The 22635-nt window shown below is 44.4% G+C and overlaps 1 protein-coding gene across 2 annotated transcripts in view; it reads right to left on the bottom strand.

The window, feature by feature from the left end:
- Window positions 1-18987: 18987 nt before the first annotated feature.
- Window positions 18988-22635, bottom strand: part of ADRA1A (adrenoceptor alpha 1A) — a 116037-nt gene continuing 112389 nt past the window's right edge. For both annotated transcript variants that reach the window (XM_069575948.1, XM_069575949.1), the window contains exon 4: window positions 18988-20862. In XM_069575948.1, the coding sequence (XP_069432049.1) occupies window positions 20854-20862 (9 nt within the window). In that variant the 3' untranslated portion in view covers window positions 18988-20853. The remainder of the gene's footprint in view (window positions 20863-22635) is intronic.

Raw genomic sequence — 22635 nt, 5'->3', positions numbered from 1 at the left:
GGCTGCTGTCTATGAGGTCACACAGAGTCGGACACGACTGAGGTGACTTAGCAGCAGCAGCAGCATAGCATATTGGTTAAGAGACTCGTCTCTGGAGTCAGAGCTGTTGTTTTGTTGCTTAGTAGTGTCTGAGTCTTTTGTGATCCATGGGCTGTAACCTGGAGAGTACCTGGGTTCAAATTTTAGCTCTGCCACTTACTGGTATGTATATTGTGCAAATCCTTAAACCGTATTGCTGATGACCTTGATTCCGGGAAAGATTGAGGGCAGGAAGAGAAGGGGACGACAGAGGATGAGATGGTTGGACGGCATCACCAGCTCAATGGACGTGAGTTTGAGCAATCTCCAGGAGACAGGGAAGGACGGGGAAGCCTGGTATGCTGCAGTTCATGGGATACGACTTAGCAACTGAACAACAGCAACAAACCCTGTTGGGCCTCAGTTTCTCTTCTATAAGAGGGGGAAAATAATAGAACCTACTTTATAGGTTTATTGAGAGCATCAGATGAGTTAGTATATGAAAAACATTTATAACAGTACCTGTGCCTAGTAAATAATAAACAAATGCTACCTAATGGCCAGTCCCCAATCACAGTCAGCTGTTTAATCAGAATTTGCACAGGGAAGGCAGATGGTGGACCCTGGGCCCCTCAGAGACCCCATTCCTGCTCTTCTACCAGCCCCCCACACCATCGCCATTGTCCTTGAGCCCTAGCCTCTCCTGGCCATCCACCTGCCCTGCCTGTGAGTCCTAGGAATCCTGCTTTAATACCCATGTGTCACTTTTCTAGTGTTTAAGTAGATTATTCTCTCTTCTGGAAAAGAAGGGAGCAAACTGAAATTGGAGGGTCTATCTTCTCAGTCATCAGTTATCACTACACCATCCTCCCAGGATGTGGATTCAAAGAGCGTTAGCACATCCATCTCCTCCCCTATCGCCCTACCCCAGCCCCACCAACCTGGCTGTCCTCATAAACTTCTGCTTGCTCTGGAATTCAACCTTCAGGAAATTGTTCTTGCAGATATGAACCCCTGCTTGGCAATTATCCTTGGTTAACTGGCCCTCTGTTGATCTTTAGTAGGCTTCTTTAAAAACTAAATTCTTGGGACTTCCCTGGCTAGTCCAGACTCTATGCTTCCAAGGCAGGGAGCACAGGTTTGAATTCATGGTCAGCGAACTAAGATCCCACATGCCTGGAGGAGTAGTCAAACAAACAAACAAAAACCCTAAGTTCTTTACTGAGACACTTTGCTCCCCAAAGCTTTTTACTAGCTGATTCCCTCACTCCCTTGGGAAACCTTTATTGGCTGACTGCTATGTGCCAAGTCTATGAAAAGTGAAGATACCCACTGACCCCGAAGAATGTGTTGTTCAATGGTGTTAAACTCCTCTCCTGGGGCGGGGGGGGGGGGGTCTAAGGATCCTATAGGGGCTTCTCAGGGGCCATCAGGGAGAGATTGTGTGTGTGCAGTGGGATTGTCTAAGTGGTTGGGGTTTTACCCCACTCTCCAGGTGGCCCTTGTAGTGAGGACCCCGCCTGCCATTGCAGGAGATGTAAGACATGTGGGTTCAATCCCTGAGTTGGAAAGATCCCCTGGAGGAGGGCTTGGCAACCCACTCCAGTATCCTTGCCTGAGAAATGCCATGGACAGAGGAGCCTGGAGGGCTACAGTCCATAGGGTCTCAAAGAGTCAGACATATCTGAAGCAACTTAGGGCAGATGGACCATGTCATTCCAGAACTTCTCTGCTTTCCTTTATTCTTTCTGCACGTCAGCCTTCTGCGTAGGATTCTATCCACAGAGAGGACTGTGCTGTTTAAAAAAGAGTTTGAACACCATTGACCTAATTTTTTCCACTGAATTTATTCAGAATGGCTTTTTATAGTGTTCGACCCTTCTTCCGGCTTGTGCTTGGCCAGTAAGTTGACAGAGCAATCTGGCCGAGGCATTGGCACCAGTTACACACAGGCATCAGTTAAAGGGGACCTCAGCAGTTTTCCCCGAACTGAAAAGCTCATCTTCTGAGTTCCAGGGAGACCTAGCAAGTCAAGGCTGGTACTAATTGTGGTCACAAATGTATGACACAGAAGGGAGGAGGAGAAGGAGGTACCACATATAAATTGACTTTGAAGTCACTCTCCAAATGGTTCCCAAAATATTTTAAACAGTGACAACACTGTTGAAATAAGTTTATGGCCCCTAAAAATGCTAGAAGCTCTAAAATAAGCTCTTGAAGTCTTTTTGGAGAACTCAAAATATCAAACTGGAACTTTCCAAAGGGCAGGAGACTAGACTTTGCTTTCTTAACTTTGTGGGGTGTTTGTTAAGGCAGAACGTTACAGATCTAAGATAGTTGAGGATGACAACTGCTCAATTCCTGATGTGTAAAAATGTATCTAATATAACCAATCAGAATATCCAGCTATTTCTGTTCTTATAAGCATTTTTAAAGGATCCATATATTTGCGTATGGCTTTCCAGGTGACGTAGTGGTAAAGACTCTGCCTACCAATGCAGGAGGTGCAGGAGACTTGGGTTGGATTCTTGGGTCTGGAAGATCCCCCTAAGCAGGAAATAGCAACCCACTCCAGTACTCTTGCCTGAAAAATTCCATGGACAGAGGAGACTGGGTGGGCTATAGTCCATGGGGTTGCATAGAGTTGGGCATGACTGAGCAGCTAAGCACACAGATAGCTGGTATACAGTTGCATATAGGGCTCCTGGAAGATGCTTTAGAATGGAAATTTTTATGGGGGTGCCTTTTTTCCCCTGCTTTGTTTGTTAATGTATCACAAGATGATCCTGGCATACAACCAATGTTCGAGATATGTGTTGAGTGGTAAAGGTGACTGCTTCTGGGGAGTAGGACCAGGAGTTGGTAGAACTATTACTTTTCAGCTTATACCCCAAATGGAATTTACAATGGGGATGATGGGAAGCATGTCTGCTCCTCTCCTTATATTTCTGCCTACAGAAGAGGAAGAGACATCTACCCTCATTCCACTGCTGTCCTTGGCCCTCATGACCACACGTCCTACACTGACCACACTGAGGAGGAAAGTATAGTCTAGCTCATTACTCTCGTATTCTTAGTGAGTAGGATTCCACTCTTTCTTGTCCACTTCCAATTCCCTGTCTTATTATGATCTGGCCTCACTTCCGCAAGTAAGCATGGTCATACGCATACTCTTCAATTTCAGGCTTCCTATCGATGCCTCACTCATGAGGTTGGGTGGAAGTAGACATTGGAGTCTGTTCCTTAAACCTGGACATATTAGATTCAAGCTAGTCTGTGTAGGAAAACTTGAGTGGGAACAGAGTTCTCTTGGGGGGTTAACAAAAGTTGGACTTTGGGGACTTCCCAGGTGGTCCAGTGGTTAAGACTTTGCCTTCCGATGTAAGGGGTGCAGGTTCCACCCCTGGTGGGGGAACTAAGATCCCAAGGACTCGCGGCCAAAAATTCAAAGCTTAGAACAGAAGCAATATTGTAACAAATTCAATAAGAGACTTTAAAAATGATCCATATAAAAAAAATCTTAAAAAACAATGTACTTTTCTTCCAGCTTTGGCTGTTACGTTTTTCTGTATGGTTACTGGAGAGGAGACTGCCGGATGGTGTGTGGTGGCATTTAGGGATCTATCCTGTGCATATATTGTCTTTGAGTGTATCCATCCAAGAGTGTATGGATCACAAGATAATAACAGAGTGAGAAAGAATAATGTTCTTTTGGTCCACCTACACAGCAGAATAATTATTTTTCAGAAATTCTATTGAAAGCAATTTATATTTATAAACAGAAGAGATCTAATAATTGGTTGGCAGAATGATTCAGTATTAAGGGGCTCTTTTGTTAAGAAAACGAATTCATAGAACCATTAAATACTTCGGTTAGGATAAAAAAGCAAAGAAGTAGAATTACCACTGAAAAACTCTGGTATCTGAAACAGACACTAAAACTTTCAGTGCGGATGGAGGTGAGGAGTCAGTTGTTTTGTATCTAAAATGGGATTGCAATATTTTTGCATATATTTCGGAAGAGTTGCTCTACCAGAATTGAGTAAGGATGGACACTGTTACTCTGAGATGGTTCCCGCTTTATGTCTACATGAAGTAGTATAAACAATGACAAGGTGCTAAGTCGTTTCAGTCATGTCTGATTCTGCGCGACCCTAAGGACTGTAGCCCACCAGGCTCCTCTGTCCATGAAATTCTCCAGGCAAGAGTGTGTAGCCATTCCCTCCTCTAGGGGATCTTCCTAAGCCAGGGATTGAACCTGTGTCTCTTATATCTCCTGCACTGGCAGGCATGTTCTTTACCACTAGCGCCACCTCGGAAGCCCACAACAATGACAATAGCAATAATAATTCACATCCACTGACTGTTTACTGTGAAATAAGCACAGAAATTCTTTACATGTAATAAATCCCATGAAAAAGATACTGTCTTTATCTCATTTTACACCTGAGGAAATGAACACTCAGGTAGGCTTAAGTCACATGATACTAAGGGGCAAAGTGAGGATCCTAGGTGTGCTAAACTTGGTTTCTATGGCCCCAGAGAGATGATTATGAAAACATCTTTCCCCAGCATTATGTTCAATGACCTCATGTTGGGAACTTGATATTGGTCACTGTGGGAGAATTTACACACCAAGAACTGGCAAGTGCTACAAATTGTGTCCTTTCTTTGGTTTATTTTTTTATTCTGAAATGTGGTTGCTAAACACTTATGACACATCATTGTATAGGATTCTAACCGAGGCAGTTTGATCCCAGAGCATTTTGGCAAAGATGAAAATTTTCATGCCAAATTATTGATAATAGTATTACACATATCCTTATTGTATGAGCCACTTTTATTTGGGCATTCTGTTAATTGCAGCCAAATGAATCCAGATTGATTCCTAGCACTTTCTTATAGCATTGTTATGAGAATTTTCTTGCGCTCCAAAATCACTGAGGATGGTGACTGCGACCTTAAAAGACTCTTGCTCCTTAGAAGAAAAGCTATGACAAACCTAGACAGCATATTAAAAAGCAGACATCAATTTGCTGACAAAGATCTGTAGAGTCAAAGCTATGGTTTTCCCAGTAGTCAGGTACCAGTAGTAGATATGAGAACTGTATCACAAAGAAGGCTGAGAGCTGAAGAATTGATGCTTTTGAACTATGGTCCTGGCAAAGTCTCTTGAGAGTCCCAGGGTCAGCAAGGAGATCAAATCAGTCAATCCTAAAGGAAATCAGTCCTGAATATTCACTGGAAGGACTGATGCTGTAACTGGAGCTCCAGTACTTTGGCCACTTGATGCGAAAAGCCGACTCATTGGAAAAGATCCTGATGCTGGGAAAGGTTGAGGGGAAGAGGAGAAGGAGGCAACAGGGGATGAGATGGTTGGATAGCATCATTGACTCAATGGACGTGAGTTTGAGCAAGCTCCCAGAGACAGCAAAGGACAGGGAAGCCTGGTGTGCTGCAGTCCATGGGGTCACAAAAAGTTGGACATGACTGAGCGACTGAATGACAAATGAGGATTAAATGAAGTGAAGCATTTGAACTCATTGGAACAGTGCTTCCCATGGTAGATGTTAGCCATGGAAGAATGCCCAGCAGAAATATTGCACTGACATCATTGTGGTCATCAATTCAAAATTATTTCACTACCTTCCTAGGAACAAATGAATGGCAAAATTGACCATATCTCCGTTTTCCATCTCTTCCAGAGTCTATGTCCTGGGACAAAAAAGTAAGTGAACTGAGAAGAAAGTCATCAGGATAATCCAGTGATGTGAGATTACAAACCAGTTTCACCACTTCCATGCTCCATGAAAACAAAGCCTGAACAATTGCAAACTTTTGTGTCCTTTAGAACATCTTCTCACTCTGCCTCTGCTCTGCACTCCACACCCTCTGTGGGGTTCCAGGGAGTGAAGCCATTGTCATGACAGTTGAAGCTGTATTGTGACCCGCAGAGCATTCCCAAAATGTGACATCGTTTGGCAAACCCCCAATCAGCATGTATAGGAGATAGGGCACCATCATTTGACTTTGATGCTAAGGGCCTTGGGTAAAACTGATCTCTCATCACCAGGAAGACCATGATCATCTCTGTGGGCAGCCAAAAGCAACAGTCACAACAAAAACAGCCAGATGGGTAAATAAAAGAACAACGGATAATTGCTGAGTGCTGACTGGATGTCAGGTATTTTTCTAAGTATTTCTCCATGCATTGTTTTATTTGATTATCCTAACAATCCTCTGATGTACAATGATTGTCCCCATTTTTCAGAAGAGGAAACTAAGATTTGGAGTTGTTGAGTGACTAGCTTGAGATTGTATAGGTGGCAAGTGGTTGAGGGAATTTGGAAACTGTCACCAGCCCATGAAAATTCTACTTAGCATTTTAGGAGAAAACCGAAGTTTTTGTTTTTTTTTAAATCATTGGATTTGTTGATTCATAAACCTTTCACCAAAGAACAGTGAAAACAAAGTATGTGTAATGTGCTCAGTCGTGTCTGACTCTTTGCGACCACATGGAGCCCACCAGGCTCCTCTGTCCATGGAATTCTCCAGGCAAGAACACTGGAGTGGGTTGCCATTTCCTCCTCCAGGGAATCTTCCCAACCTGGGGATCAAACCTGAGTCTCCTTCTTGGCAGGTGGATTCTTTACCACTGAGCCACCTGGTGCCAAGCTGTAAATGCTTATTCCTCTGAAATACACCATTAGAATAAAAGATAACCTCTCCCCTTACCTGGTCATTGTGATTGGCTGAAGGAGTAAGAATCTGTGTCTGACTCCCAGTAAAATGTTCATGATTTTGTGAGAGTTGACCATTACCACTTGCCAACTGAAACTGGACATTGAAACATTTTTAGAGAAATGTGCTTAATCTGAAACAATATTTTAAAAAAACACTAAATAAAAAAGTTCTTATCCCCAGTGATGACATCATGTCACCAAGGTGCACATGGGGGGAATGGAGCTAGAGGGTAGTCCTGGGGTTTCCCAGTTCTGTGCTCATGGTCAGACAAGAAGCCCCATCAAAGACTTCTCTTTGAATTGTGCTTCCCATGACAACCTCTGAGCACTAGCCCCTCATCCCTACAACCTATTGCCTTGGCTTTGGGTCACTTAACACATATGGTTCAAAAATGTTGGGCACACTCAACACTTTTGTGTGTCTGGCTTCAGTATCACCTTCCTCTTCCTCTAAACCCGATGATGCAGTTATAATTCAAATTTTACCTTGAATACTGACAACTCACATATCTTCTACACAGTCTATCTTATATAGATGACCAAAGGCATCAACTCTCCTTCTTAAGAGTTATAACCGACTCCAACTGGGGTGAAACTTGCCTACTGTTTTCAATCTGCTGTCTTAACCAGAAACACTGTTGGATTATCTTGAAAGTTCTGTTTTGATTACAAAATTGAAGACTACTAATATACAATAAACTTCAAGTTTGTTATCCACTATAAATAAAGGGAAAAAGTCATACTATCATGATTGTTTACTTTTCATAGCTGATCTGATTGCAAAATTTTATTTAGCGTTTTCCTGAACATTGTTTCCTTATGATGAAAAAAAAAAGGATACCACACTCTAATTCTCAACAGATATATTAACAATGACTTATGACTGAGGAAGTAGGGTACCACACATCTAAAGAAAGAGGTTTAAAATATTTTATTAGAGAATATACATTGATATTGAGCAACACAATTTAAATATTATGACATCCATATTTAGAAGGACATTAGAAATGCTTATAATTTGAAGTCACTTTATTCAACAAATAAATTCCTTTTGAACAGTGGGCTACATGATACATAAAGTCTACTTGTTCAATAATAATAATTTACTCATCTGCTTAGTAAATATATACATTTGTTTTCTTAAAAAAACATGATCGTTCACCACATCACATCATAAACAAATGGATCTGTAAAAATGGCATGTAGAAAATTCAGACACTTAAACAGCACATTCCATGGACACTGAGTCCATTTAAAAAGAGTGAAACACTTTAGAAGCCATTGTAGCCAGGCTGGGGGTCATATATAGCATCCATACAAAATGCTGCAGTGAATTCAAGTATAACAATTCATACACATGAGCGTGTTTACCTGACAACAGAGAGGTATACCTCCCTCCTATAGCACAGAGCAAAGATCGAACTCCCAGCATGATTCAGATGAACTTTGTTACAAGGAGGGAAAAGTTGGTAAGATCAACTCAATCGACAAAATGCTAAGACATGGAGAAGATGGTTGTGTACACGAACAGTGCGTAGTGGAACTGTACTTTACAGGGATCTTATTTGTTGCAGCAATAGTAAGGATTATAGGAAAATTACAGCAGCTAAAATCAGCCCATCAGCTCACATTTGCTTCCCTGGCAACGCGGAAATGCCGTCTTTATATTTTGAACAGATCGAATGAAGAGAAAAGACATAAAGCTGCAGTAAGCCAGGGATGTCCTGGGGTTCATGTTTAAATGGCATCAACTTTATTTCCTAAAATACAGTTTTATTTTCACAGACAGAATGAGCCTGCAAATTTGTTTTCCTTAGTCCCAGAAAGTCAAGTCCCTCCTTATGGCTAGTTAATTGTAAAAAATGCAGCTCCAAGACCTTCACTTTTTTGTCTCTCCCCCGCCACCTCTGCTGCATTTGGTGAGTAATAAAATCCCAGGCACTCTTCAATTATAATATGCCCTGATATAACATACGATACTGACCCTTCAGTGATGGACCCTCCGTGGTGGACGTCCTACACTCTGTTAAGGACAATGGGAAGCCAGCTTCTGGGCATACTGCATTTTTTAGGGGGAGGGAGTAGAACAAATTCTTTCTTTGAAACTTATTGCACAACATTTTCTTGCTACAAATAATTCCTCAATTTTTAAACACATCAAAAACTTCTCAGTTGTATCAATGAAGATTTGCTTGTTAAGACCTCCAAAGCATTTGGTTATTCTAATGGATTAGCTACTTCATGTTCGGGCAAATATTTATTTGCATGATGAGACATAGAGTTTTTTTTCTCTGTTTAGCCATCGCTTTGTAATGCTGTGCTAAGCCCTGAGACCAAGATAATCAGAAGACTGAGAAACTAAGGCTTTCCAGCCAAGCCAAACACAGGAGGTCTGATAAGAAGACCCCTGGACTCATCATTTACTGGCTCTTCTTCGGTTCTTCCTTGGCTGAAAAGAAAAGTGAGAAGAAAAGCCTTCAGAGGACGAGAGGATGAGAGGTGGTGGGGATTTGCAGAGCCAAGTGGCCACCATGATAAGCAAGGCTGACATCCATGTGCCCTGGTCTATTGGAGGAGCAGGCAGTCTGGCCCATGCATGTTTACAGCCCCTGGGCCTTTGCGTCCCTTCCTGGCTTGGAACAAGTCCTTCTGTTCCCAGTTCCACTTCATCCTCCAGGATCCCACTTAGACGTCACTATTTTTGAGAAGCTTAACTGTGAGGCTGAACTGGGTGCCTTCAACCAAACTCCCACAGTACCATGTGAATGCGTGTGTACTAGTCCTTACCACGCTCTGCTCTCATTGACTTGCCTGGACTCTCTACAGACTACAGGTGCCTCAGTGAATGCAACAGAATGGATGGATGAGGGGCAAAGCCATGTGTGCAATGGGCAGCTTCCCTTGGTGTAAGGAGACTTTGTTTTATAGCATGGCTTCTTCTACCTCTGTGGGTATGCTCTCAACTGAAGGACACAAAAGGAACTTCAGTGTTTACTTTTTCAGAACACAACAGGGAGAGTTGTCTTAAGCTGACCCTCAAAACATTGAGTTATTATTATTATTATTTTTAATGCTGCTCTGGATCTTCGTTGTAGCACGTGGAGGCTCCTCTCTTGGTGAGGTGCATGGCCTCAGGTGCCCAGTTGCTTGCGGGATCTTAGTTCCCCAATCAGGGATTGAACCTGCATTGAAAGGTGGCTTCTTAGCCACTGGACTACCAGGGAAGTTTCTGAGCTATTTTACGTCATACTCGTTTTCCTTTTTCTCTTTACATTATCATTTCCTAAATCACTGATTTCCCAGGATTGACAACAGTAATATGCTAGATTTGTGCCTTAGTCAGATAAATGTTAAAGAAGGAAGTCCACATGGGAGGGGAGGCTTACAGGCTCCTGAAGTGGATTCAAAAGACAGTGGGTACCAGGAAAGGGGGTTGGGCTGGAGACCATCCCCCTTGCACTCCTGGCCTTCAATAGGTTATGAGAATCACACTCATGAACAAGAAGCTGGCTTCATTTAATGGGTGTGTGTACGTGCTCAGTTGCTAAGTCATGTTTGACTCTGTGATCCCATGGACTGTAGCCCACAAAGCTCCTCTCTCCATGGATTTCCCAGGCAAGAGTACTGGAGTGGGTTGCCATTTCTTTCTCCAGGGAATCTTCATGACCCAGGGGATCCAACTCAAGTTTCCTATGTCTCCTACACTGGCAGGTGGATACTTTACCACTGAGCTCCATAATGGATGTGAAAAAAAAAAGTGAAAGTGCTAGTCGCTTAGTTGTTTCCAACACTTTTCGACCCCATGGACTATTAGCACGCCAGGCTCCTCTGTCCATGGAATTTCCCAGACAAGAATAGTGGAGTGGGTTGCCATTCCCTTCTCCAGGGATCTTCCTGACACAGGGATCGAAACCAGGTCTCTCGCTTTGCAGGCAGATTCTTTACTGTCTGAGCCATGTCCCCTCAAAAAACAAGGCAGATCGACCTTTAATAAATTATGTTAATAGACTGAACTGAACTGAACTGAATAGTCTTAACATACTAGACATTCTGTGTCAACATGATCAAAATTGTATCCTTCTGTAGAGTAAGGATTCTTACTCTTAACAAAGGTATTCATCTGTACAAGTTTGGGCTTTTGCAAATGGTTCTTTGTGAAATGATGTCCACACTTATTTCCCTTTGGGCAGCCCTGCTGCTCCGTATGAGGTGGTACTCTCAGTGTTCCATCTCCCAGCACTGAAAGGATGGAGAACTCTTCTTTTTGATTTGGGCCAACACCAATCCAGTCACCCTTGCCACAACTCAACAGCTGCTTCAAAACCTCAGAATACCAAAATAGACATAGACTGCGTTCGTACAAAGCAGAGTTGGGCCAAGAACTTCATCCCCGAAAGTGACTTTTCCCCCTCCCTTTAAAACAAGTTTAAGAATCTGAGTCACAAGAGACTGTTTGGCAGGAAGATGGTGGCAGGTCCTCTGCCAAGCACAGCCTTTTGATCCGACTGACGGCTCTGGGCAAACAGTCATGGTGAGCTGAGCTAGCATGTGGACCTTCCTGTCGTGCCTCTTGCCCGAGGGGTCCCAGAGATCTTTAAAAGGGCTCCACAGAAATGGTGAGGTTCTCATGAGCAGCACTTGAAATGAGAGCTAAGACTATGATGTGGTGATCCCATGCTGCGGGTTTTAATTTCGGCTGAAATCTAAACAGCTCCGTGGGTCATGACCGGAATTTGCTATTGCATCTTGTAAACACTGCTGACGGTTCCCCAGGCCAAGTGGTGTCCAGCCCTTTTTCCTGAGATGATTTTTAGCCCCAAGCTTTGCTTCAATCGCTCTGGTCAAAATTACTTCTCTTCCTCTTAATGTTGATTGTATAAACATACACACATTTTATAGTGTCTGCATCCCATACAGTGTCTTTCATAGGACAATGGTGCTAACAAAATACTTCCTATTTGCCAAGTAAGTCATCAATGTGAGAAAGATTACAAATGCCAGCCCTGATATTCTTGTCCTGGGCTGTCTATAATCTGAAAGTCAGCTGGAAAGCCTTAGAGTAGCCCAGTGAGTCTGACTTTTAAAAATTAAAACAAAATGTTCTGGTGGGTTTATTTCCAATCCAAGGAAAATAACATCATGATGGGTTGGGGGCAGGGTGTGGAGAAATAACTGAAACTTGGAATTTGGTGCCAAGCACTCTAAATTTACCAATGACAGCTCCCAGGCGATGGTAGAGCACCCATCTTGTGAATTCCTTTCTAGGAAAAGAATCACTTGTGTCTTGAACTGGTGATGACCAACTTCTAGAAAGTATCAACTGAATTAGGATGAAGAGCAAAGGAAACAGGAAGACTTAGTCTGTCTTTTCCTGAACGTGGAGTTTTCAGTGCTTTAAGATACTCTGTGTGTGTGCGCGCATGCTCAGTTGCGTCCAACTCTTTTTTGTGACCCCATGGACTGTAGCCTGCCAGGCTCTACCATCCATGGGATTTCCCAGGCAAGAATACTGGACTGAATTGTCATGTCCTCCTCCAGTTAAGATACTCTAAAGGTGATCTAATTCATAATAATGCCATTTATTTATATAGCATTTGGGAGGGGAAATGAAGACATGGAAAGAGGGCTAACATTTATCAGGGGCTATTGTGATTTCAAATGTTTTATCCTCATGTGAGATAATTTCACCTCCATCATTTCATTTGCTTACCCATTTCACAGGTGAGGGAGATGAGGCCAAGAGAGGTTGCATGACTTGTCCAAGAACCTCGCTAGGTATAGGGCTTGAGGCTTGAAAAGAAGCCCAGGTTTTGTGGCTCCCAGGTCCCTGCTTACTTAATCCACAAGTTCCCCTCCTATGATGGGCTCTGACATTACCCATGCCAGGCCAAGGGTTCAGCAAACTGGGTGCCTACACTAGTGAGCTCCAGAAAAAGGTACAGAGGAGGCTTAGCTTTTTCCAGTCTTTCTCTTTTCCCTGAACTCCCTTATGACTACTGTTTTGATTCTTCTCATACCCGTACCACTCTATTGGTTCTCTGTGAAAATGCTTCTTTGGTAATGCGACTGTAAATTTTGTACTTTACCATATCAAAAATGGGCAGTGGGCTTTGCTCACTGCATCTCTCACATAGGAGATGCTTCAAAAATTTTCAATTTTTAAGTTTTACTCTTTAAAGCTTTATCTCTGCATACTCCATCACAGCCCCTTGTAGGCAGCAAACTCATTTCATTGTCTGCAACATTGGGTTAAGTAGGTGTGGTAATAACTGGAAAATGGATTGCTTATGGCTTTATACCCCAGAGACAAAAATAGCTATTTTCCTCCTTCTACATCTGATGAAGAAAGCATGTGTTTTGACTCAGGCTTTACAAGCTGAAGCAAAATTTTTGTTGCAGAGTGGCAGCTCTTGTGCGTTGAAGTTTAGGGATCAAGGTTGCGTGTGATTGGAATAAGAAAGCAGAGGATCAGAGGAGTTGCTGGAAGTAGAGACAAAAGCAAGAAGGGGACTCTATTTTCTTATTCAATGACTCCCTGATAGGTATTTAACTACATTAAGAAAGTGTGTAGAAAATTAGCCATAATGTGTTATTTAAATATTTGCAATTTTTGTTTGTTTTGCTCAAGAATGTGTCATACTTTTTTTTTTTAAGATTTATTTTTGGCTGCCCTGGGTCTTGCTGTGCTTGGGCTCCTCTAGTTGGGGTGAGTGGGGCTAGTCTCTCGTTGCGGTACCCGGGCTTCTCATTGCGGTGACTTCTCTTGCTGCAGAGCCTGGGCTCTCTGTGCTCAGGCTTCAGTGGCTGAGGCTCTCGAGCTTAGCAGCGTTGACTCTCTGGCTCTAGAGCACAGACTTGTTAGTTGTGATGCATGGGCTTAGCTGCTCTGCTGCATGTGGGATCTTCCTGGACCAGGGATCAAACCCATGGCCCCTGCATTGGCTGGCAGATTCTTAGCCACTGGACCGCCAGTGAAGCCCTCAACAGCTTACTGTTCAATAGCCTTCCTACTTATCAGATTGAATTTGAATATCTTCATTTATGATTAAATCTGCTCATTCATCTCCTCAAGTATCAGTGCTTCCCATGTCCCAGCTCTTTTCAACAACTGTCACCTCTGTTGTAACAGAGGGCTTGGGTGGGGAGGGTGCTGGGACTAAGATGCATTCATACTGATGCTCAGCTTTTGATTAATGTACCAAGGACCCTCCCACTCTTGAGACTTCAATTAACCAAGCTGCAGAGCTGAAATCTTTTCATTAGGAAGATAATGCTGGGTTTAGCAAAAGGCATGAGGACCAGAGTGAGGAAGAAAGATAGTTCTTTCTTCTTATTGGATAAATCAATAAGCCATTGCCACACTCAGTCAAACCTATTTTTGGATGGGTTTGGTTTAAATACATTTTAATGCTTTTGTAGGACCTGCCTTTTCATGTGATTTTATCCCTCCTATAATTTCTAGGTTGGACTGAAGCTGGCAAACCACAGTACTCTGGACAAAGCAGTGTTCCCTTGTTGTGATAGATAGCACGGAACCAGAAACACTTCCAGTATGAGGGTCTCTGGGGATGACGCAAGGGACCAGGAAACTGAAGTGGGATGGTTCTTCACCCAGAAAGCATGACAGCAGATGCTAAGCTGGTTCTTCAAAATGAGAATAGAGGCTTGTGCTTCTCAGCAAAATCCAGGCAGAAGAGAAGGTATCACTCTTTGGCTGTCAGGAAAGCACCAGGCAGGTAATAAATTTGTCTACAATGAAGGACTTAGGTGGACTGATGAAACAGAAGTGGGATCAGATTTTCTCAAGAGAAGCAAGGGCAGCAGACCAAGGTCCTCCAAGGCCACCCTCTAAGGGAATGGGCTGGGGGTTCCCAAGAGGAAGAAGCAGAAGCAGCTGAGATTGGACACTATATAGTCACTGAGGGTTTGGGCAGTGAGGGTGGGAGGTGGTCTTCATGTTGGAATTAAAAGGCCTGTGAGGGGGGAATGGCTGTATACATCCTCATAGCCAATCAAGTCAGTGTATCTTGCTTTCCTCCACTCTTGGGTTGTGAGACAAAAGAGGAAAGGCTATCTGAAGGCTGGTTGGCACCAGTTTTCCAAGCTAATCTTTCCAAGCAGACATCATTGAAATAGTATTAACTCCGCCACTGCTGGGAATGGGGGCCTATGGTAACCACAGCCTCCTATGTGCTGCTTCTCAGTGACCCAACTCCCAGGATCAAAGCATTCTGCCTTTGGTTCATTTTTTATTTTTTGGCCACACTGCAGGGCTTGCAGGATCTTAGTTCCCTGACCAAGGATTGAACCTGAGACCTTGGCAGTTAAAGGGCCAAGTCTTAACCACTGGACCACCAGGGAATTTCCAGGCTTTGGTTCTTGATCCAGTCTTGCTCTGTCTCACCCTTTCTCAGGATCTAGAGTTGTCCTGTTCATTGGTGGCTCTGAGATGTTGGCATGTGGGTGTGGAGACAACTAGCCTGGGATTCCCCACTGCTAGGCTCTGCATTCTGATTACATTCCTGCTGTAAATTTTCAGAAGCCTTTTGTTATCAACTATTACCTGGACCTTCCTGGTGGATTGTCTGGTGCTCCTCAGCACCTGTGGTCCTGGTCTCCCAGCTCCCAGACCCTGCCTCTTACTAGTGCTTGGATTAGTGGTCCCTGGCTTCTCTCTGTCCCCTTCCTCCTGGCCTGCTTAGGAGAGCCTGTCTTCAGAGATGACACCTAGGTGCTGAGGACTGCTGTACACATATGGAGTCATATGACAGTTTCTGCTTTCCCAGAGTTTCCATCTAGTTAAGAACATGGAACCAATAAAGGTTGGGTATAAAGTACATTTTAAAGTGAAAAAGGAGTTATGGATTAAAAAAAAAGCAACAGAAAGATAACAATAAAGTGCACAAGTGTGTTTGTCACTCGGTCGTGTCTGACTCTTTGGGACTCCATCGACTGTAGCCCACTAGGCTCCTCTGTCCATGGGATTCTCCAGGCAAGAATACTGGAGTGAGTTACCATTTCCTCCTCCAGGGGATCTTCCTGACCCAGGGATTGAACCTGGGTCTCCCACATTGCAGGCAGATTCTTTACTGTCTGAGCCACCAGGGAAGCCCCCGAAGTGCACAAGTAGTTGCCAAATACATGTGATAGATAACTGCTGTAGGGTCTTGGAGAGGGTCTTTGGGAAGGACTGCATCTGAACTTCTGCTTTGGGAAAAGAATTATGGATACATTTTTATGTGAAGAAAGAAGACAGTGGGGAGGGAAGTGCTATGGGCTGGATTGTTTCCCCCTTAAGTTTTATATGCTGAAATCCTAATTCCTGGTACCCTAGAATGTGACTGTATTTGGAGATATGGTCTTAAGAGATGTACCTGCAGTTAAATGAGGTCATTGGCATGGGCTCTGATCCAACAGGATTGGTGTCCTTCTAAGAGGAGGAAGCTAGGGCACAGACACCCAGAAGGAGGGCTGTGTGCAGATACAAGCAGGAGGTGGCTGTCTGTAAGTCAGGGAGAGAGGCTTCCGAAGAACCAACTCGGCCGACACTTTGATTTTGAACTTCCAGCCTCTAGACTTGGAGAGAATAAATTTCTGCTGTTTAAGTCACTCAGTGTGTGGTTCTTTGTTATGATGGCCCTAGCAAATGGAAGGATTACAAACGTTAAGAGCTGTGTCAGCAAAAGTAGGCACATGTTTGGCAGGAGAGGATCCTTTGCTTACAGTAAGAAGGCTCCTGGTAGGTATGATGAAAGAAGAGAAAGAGTCCTGGAACACAGTCCAGGAATGGATGCGCTGGGGGGATAAAGATGGGGATAGGAGCATCAGGAATGAAGGAACACCTTGCATCCAGTTGAGTTCTACCTACACTATCACTCCAGTATTCTTGCCTGGAGAATCCCACTGACAGAGGAGCCTGGTGGGCTACTACCCAATGGGCTGCAGAGAATCGGACACAACTGAAGCGACTTAGCACAGCATAGCATCCCTTCTGGGGGAATAACCACTGCCTCATGCTGACATGAAACTAAGTTTACTTTATGGCATTAATCAAGGCCCTGGAGACCCTAAAAGGGAAAGGAAAGGGGAAGAAACAAAATCCAGAGACAAATGATGAAGAAGAGGAAGAGAAGGGGGCATTGTAGGGTCCATAAAGACTTCTGAACATCAGAGAGAGAGACGCAGCAGCTGGTAAAAGAAGAGACACACATCTGGGAGGAGGGGAACAAATACCACTCCTGACTCTTTTCTGAGATGCGACTGCACATGGTGCTTGTAGCTTTCCTTTGGAACTAATGGTATAAGAAGACAAAGACAGCAATCCTGCCAAAGGGTAAGGGTCCTCCTTGGGGAGGCTTCCCCTGTGCTCTCAGACTGGGGGCCTTTCCTGCCCTGGACTCACTGGAAGGTGGGGGTCTCCTGTGGGAGGGGTGCAGCAGCTGAGGGAAGCACCAGCTTGCCAGCACTGTACCCCATGGGAACTGGCATCCTCTGGAGTAAGGGCACCACCCCAGCATCATCACTGCTTGTAAATTTCACAAGAGGTGGAGGGTGGAATGATGGAGAGAGAGGAATGATGAGGAAGGACAGGGGAAGCAAAGAAAGGAGAGGGTGAAGATAGACAGGGCTGGGAGGAGGGAAAGGAAGCTGTCAAACAGGAGCAGTGTCTGTCCAGTCCTCCATTCTATGCCTGCCGCTGGCAGTGTTGTTTATGACTGATAGGTCTCCACGCTCCCAGGTCCTTCCCCATCAGGTCTGCCCTCCACCACATCCCATCCCTGTCTCCACCAACTCTCATCTCTTAGCACTGTGCATACCCTGTCCTGGACCAAGGGAAATGCATGACTTGTTTCCAGCTGAGACTGTCTTTCTCCCCTCACTGCCTATCAGAATTGGAGGGGATGGAAAGGAAACCCCTCCCACAAGGCACCAGCTCAGAAAAATAGAGCTCTGTTATCCCAGGGGAGGGCTAAATATGTTTCCATAGTAATGCCATTTTGAGTCTAGTTAGGTCATTTCAGACTTAAACAAAAAGGAAGAGAGGAAAAGGAAGAGGGGGAGGGGGGAGGGGAGGGGAAGGGGAGGTTGGAAGGGGGAGGAGGAGGAGGAGAGCTCCTGTTGGTAACTTGTTCAGTCGTTTAGTCGTGTCCAACTCTTTGTAACCCCATGACTGCAGCATGCCAGGCTTCACTGTCCATCACCAACTCCCAGAGGTTGTTCAAACTCATGTCCATTGAGTCAGTGATGCCATCCAGCCATCTCATCCTCTGTTGCCCCCTTGTTTTCTTGCCCTCAATCTTTCCCAGCATTGGGGTCTTTTCCAATGAGTCAGCTCTTCACATCAAGTGGCCAAAGTATTGGAGCTTCAGCTTCAGCATCAGTCCTTCCAATGAATATTCAGGTTCTATTTCCTTTAGGAGTGACTGGTTTGACCTTCTTGCCTGTCCAGTACCTCCTCTGGACCCCAGGTCCTGGTGAGCTCCAGTAGCAGACCACTAATTGCCCGGGTACTTGTGCTGTGGTCAGGAGGCCTCCCCATGGAGCCAAGTGAGGACCTCCTTACAGCAGCCTCAAGCAGTCTGGGAGGAACTTCACATTGGCCTTAGTCAAGTGGCTGTGGTTGGCTGTTGCTGCTCTCAGAGTTGGCCAGACTGTGCTGGAGTATTTTTCCAATGAGGGAAAGAGCTAAAAAGACCCCTGTGGATGGGCCTGGGCTTCTGCTGAACTGCTGGCTCTGCAGAATACAGCAGTGGGAGCGGAGACTGAAAATCACAGTGACATACTGGGGTGTATCTTTTGGGTGGGCAGGTCATACTGGACATGAACGCTGTCACTTTACTTAACAACTCGTACAGTTTGGAGATGCTGATGTAATCAAGTGTAGATGTGGCAATTGAACATTTAAAACAAAAACAAAAACAAAAAAAACTTGCTGTTGAACAACCAAATCCAGTGCTTAGCATTGTTTATACTATGCTGTAAACAAGTTATGGCGGAGATCAAGGATAGAAAACTACGGCCCCTGGTCTGTTGCTATTTTGTTTTTCTTGGTACAGGCTGTGGACTAAGAATGGTTTGTACATGTTTAGAGGGTCTCCCCTCCCCACACAAAAATTCAAGCAAAGAAGAATGTGTGACAGAGACTGTATGGCCCACAATGTGAAGTTATTTACTATCTAGCCGTTGGCAGAAAATGTTGGCCAACCCCAGGTGTATATTAAATAGATTTTTATTTTTTGTTTTTGGTTCATCTGAGAACATCCTCCCCCACCCCCATTTATAACAATGCCTCTTGGAAAAATGCAACAGATGAGTTTGGAACACACTCAGATCACAAGCTGGGGACTGTCTGTGCCCTCCTGTATTTTCTTTTTCTTTTTGTGCCAAATGCAGCGCCTGGTGCAGGAGAAGTGAACAACTTGCTGATGGTAATGATCATTGTGCATACAACTCTCAGGCTCACAGGAAAATGAACATTCCCAAAACTCTCTGGGACTTCTGCATTCCTGAAGTCCTTAAGGTGTCAGTCACTGCTGTCTTTGCCTGACAGGTCACCGCGTTGAGCAAGCCAAGAGCCCCTCCTGCCCTGCTTATTTCCTTAGCTCTGCTGCTGCCTATCTAGGGAGAATGAGCAGAATAACATCTCCTTGTCTTTTAGCCAATGAGAGAAGCCTAGACAAATATGCACTCAGCCCCCAGAACAATCTTGATCGGCCCAGCCACCAGCAGAGATACAGCGGGAGAGAAGGTACAAACAGAGCTGAAAATACGGCTCAGAGGTGAGTGAGTAAAATGTGAATGTCAGGATCTTGAGAAATGCAGTGGACCTTGAGGATATTCAAGGCATCTAGGAAAAAGAAGTCAGAGGCTGGATTTGAAGATATTTAAAGAAATCCTCAGCTTAACCTCATTCCTCCCCTTGGCTCTTCATATGCTAATAAACATAATCCCTTCTTTCTCTTCCTACCTCACAGGGTAGGACTCGAGACATGCAAATATACTTTGGACTCATATGAAATGTATAAATAGAAGAAAATATTAAACTTCTGTTGGGACTGTCTGTAGTTTCTTTTCTATCACATCAGAATGTGTGTGCATGCTTCAGTTGTTTCCAACTCTTTGTGACCCCATGGAACATAGTCTGCCAGATCCCTCTATCCATGGAATTCTCCAGGCAAGAATACTGGAGTGGGTTGCCATGCCCTTCTCCAGGGGATCTTCCTGACCCAGGGATCGAACCAGTGTCTCCTGCATTGCAGGCATATTCTTTACTGCTGAGCCACAGCAGAAGCCCATCACATCAGAATGCAGTTATTATATTCAAGCTTTCTAACAGATCAGAGCCTTCATTCCACACCCCCCGACCCCCCCACCCCGCCTGCCAAATATAGTACAAATTTGTCCTCAGACTTTATAATCTAATTAAATATGGATTCCTCATAGTTTCGCAATAATCATTTATAGCTCAAGATGTGCCACTTTGACTATGCTATGGAGGGCAAGTAACGTAGTGACTCCTGAGCCACAAGTAGAGGAAAGACAGTTGATTTGTCTTTGGAAATGAATCAGCAACAGCTTTAGGGAAGTTTCTTGTTGAGCAGTTGCAGGAACGCATTACTGAACAGCTTTGAGCAATGTCCAGGGTAAGTCTTCCTCCTCCTCCACAGCCCTCTTCCAACGCCATGACCTTCCTTCGAGGTAGAAGACTCAGTAGTTCATGTTGCAGTAGCCAAGACATGACCTTTTCCTGTACAGAGCAGACAAGATCCATCCACAGCCCCTGTGACATTGAGGTCTGGGTAAGAGGGAAAGAGGTAATGCGGACAGGATCGCTGGCAAGATCCGGCATCCTCTGCTCAAATTCCAGCTTGCTCCTGACAGCCCAGCCCCATCACAGTCATCTGCACTCACTCATCTTGCAGGGACTTGGAGGGCCAGAGGCTCTCACTGCTGCCATTGCTTTTGGAAGATGACGGACCCCACAGCAGTCTGGGCTCAGCCCTGCTCCAAAGTACAGTTTGCAGACAGGGAGCAGATGTCAACAGTGTTCCAACTGGAGCTTCACCAGAGCTGTGTGCAGCTAGTTTGATGGTTAAAAGTCCTAGTAGTGTAAAAAGAAATCAGAGTGACAAATGAGCACACCTCGGATGCCACCATGTTTACCACTGCTGCCTTCTTTTCCAGTCTCCCTGGTTTTGCTTGCAGAGTTTACCTTCCATGCGCTTGGGCTCCCTTCTCCCCTTGCTGACGAGCAGAGCTCTCTCCTTAATTAAGTGAACCAGTACTCATACACAGAGGCAGCCTCTCTTCTGGCAGGACGATCTGAGCAGAAACAGCCCCCGAAGCAAGTGAGAATGTTTGTCAAGCTGTGATTAAGTAGCCGTGATTAAAAAGCGAATAATTACCTGCCCAAGCAAAGAGTTTCTAACATGTTCTAACTCCCAGGCCATAATCATGAACCTTATGGGGCCAGAAGGTCTGCGTGATGGTTCCTTTTGGGGGTTGGGGGGGGCGGGTGGGGGTAACCAAGGTGCTCAGGACTTAAAAGTTTTCATTTGTGAAATCCAGAAGCAAGAGGATGCCATCTAAGAAGTAGCTATAGCTACCAACTGAGTCTTCATTTTCAAAGATTGCCCGGGTCTCTGGTACTTGAAAACCAGCATTCTGAACCATTTCCTCCTGGTGACAGACATGAAATTCACATGTCTGACATACTCTCTGGACTCTATAATTCCTGGTGAAGTATCTCTAATTCCTTCTCTTTCTCCAACTCAAAAAAAAATTTTTTTGGAGTACAGGTGAAAGAAAGTGATATTGTATTTATTTTTTATTTATTTTAAGAAGGGCTATACTTCCTGAAAGTGTGCTTATGAACTGTGGCTCGTCGTCAATAACTTCAACACACTGCACAATGTGTTTTTTTAATCCACAAATGTGTTTGCTGTTCTAAGCCAAGGCAGCCTCTTCTGCCTTCTCTTACATGTCCATCTTCACCCAGTTTGACATAATTTGTTCTTCACGCAAAGCCTCAGTAACATTCCAGGTCACAATACCCTACAAAAGTGGTGCAGCTTGATAGAACTGTAGGTGCCAAACCTTTACAATTATGACCTGCTCTTGGGTTTGGCTGGGCTGGAAAATTGGCGGCATATTTATTGAGATTAATTGAAAGCAAATCCCAAAGAAACAAAACATTCAAAGTTTGAGTATAGTGGCTTCCCTGGTGGTTCAGTGGTAAAGAATCCGTCTGCCAATGCAGGAGACACGGATTCCATCCATGATCCAGGAAGATCCCCTGGAGGAGGAAATGGCAACCCACTCCAGTATTCTTGGCTGGGAAATCCCTTGGACAAAGGAGCCTGGTGGGCTAGTCCATGGGGTCGCAAAGAGTCATATATGACTTAGCAACTGAACAATAATAATGACAAAAATGGTTTAGTATCATCAGCATATCCAACTCCAATTTGGGGGCTTTGACGTTTACTACTTATGAGGCTGAGGTGTTGGTGGAAAACATGTAGACATTAGGGTTTGGAAGACCCAGGATCAAATCATGGTTCCTCCTTGGCCTTGGGTGAATCATTAATCACATTTAACTATCAAATTTCTTGGCTCTCAGATAAGAACAGTAGAACTGCTATGACATTTAGAGACTATGGATGTGAAATGTTCTGCTTGTGCTTGGCACATAGTAACACCTAAGAAGAAAACCTTAAGAAAATATTTATTTACCCAAAGGACACAGTCCACTATGGATGGACCAATCCAAGTAGCTGGCAAGAGCATTAGAAGCCCGAGAAGGCAATGGCAGCCCACTCCAGTACTCTTGCCTGGAAAATCCCATGGATGGAGGAGCCTGGTATGCTGCAGTCCA

The sequence above is a fragment of the Ovis canadensis genome, chromosome 2, assembly GCF_042477335.2.
Source record: "Ovis canadensis isolate MfBH-ARS-UI-01 breed Bighorn chromosome 2, ARS-UI_OviCan_v2, whole genome shotgun sequence".
NCBI classification, from domain to species: domain Eukaryota; kingdom Metazoa; phylum Chordata; class Mammalia; order Artiodactyla; family Bovidae; genus Ovis; species Ovis canadensis.
The sequence above is the reverse complement of the archived record's forward strand: the minus strand, read 5'-3'. Positions and strand labels throughout refer to the sequence as shown.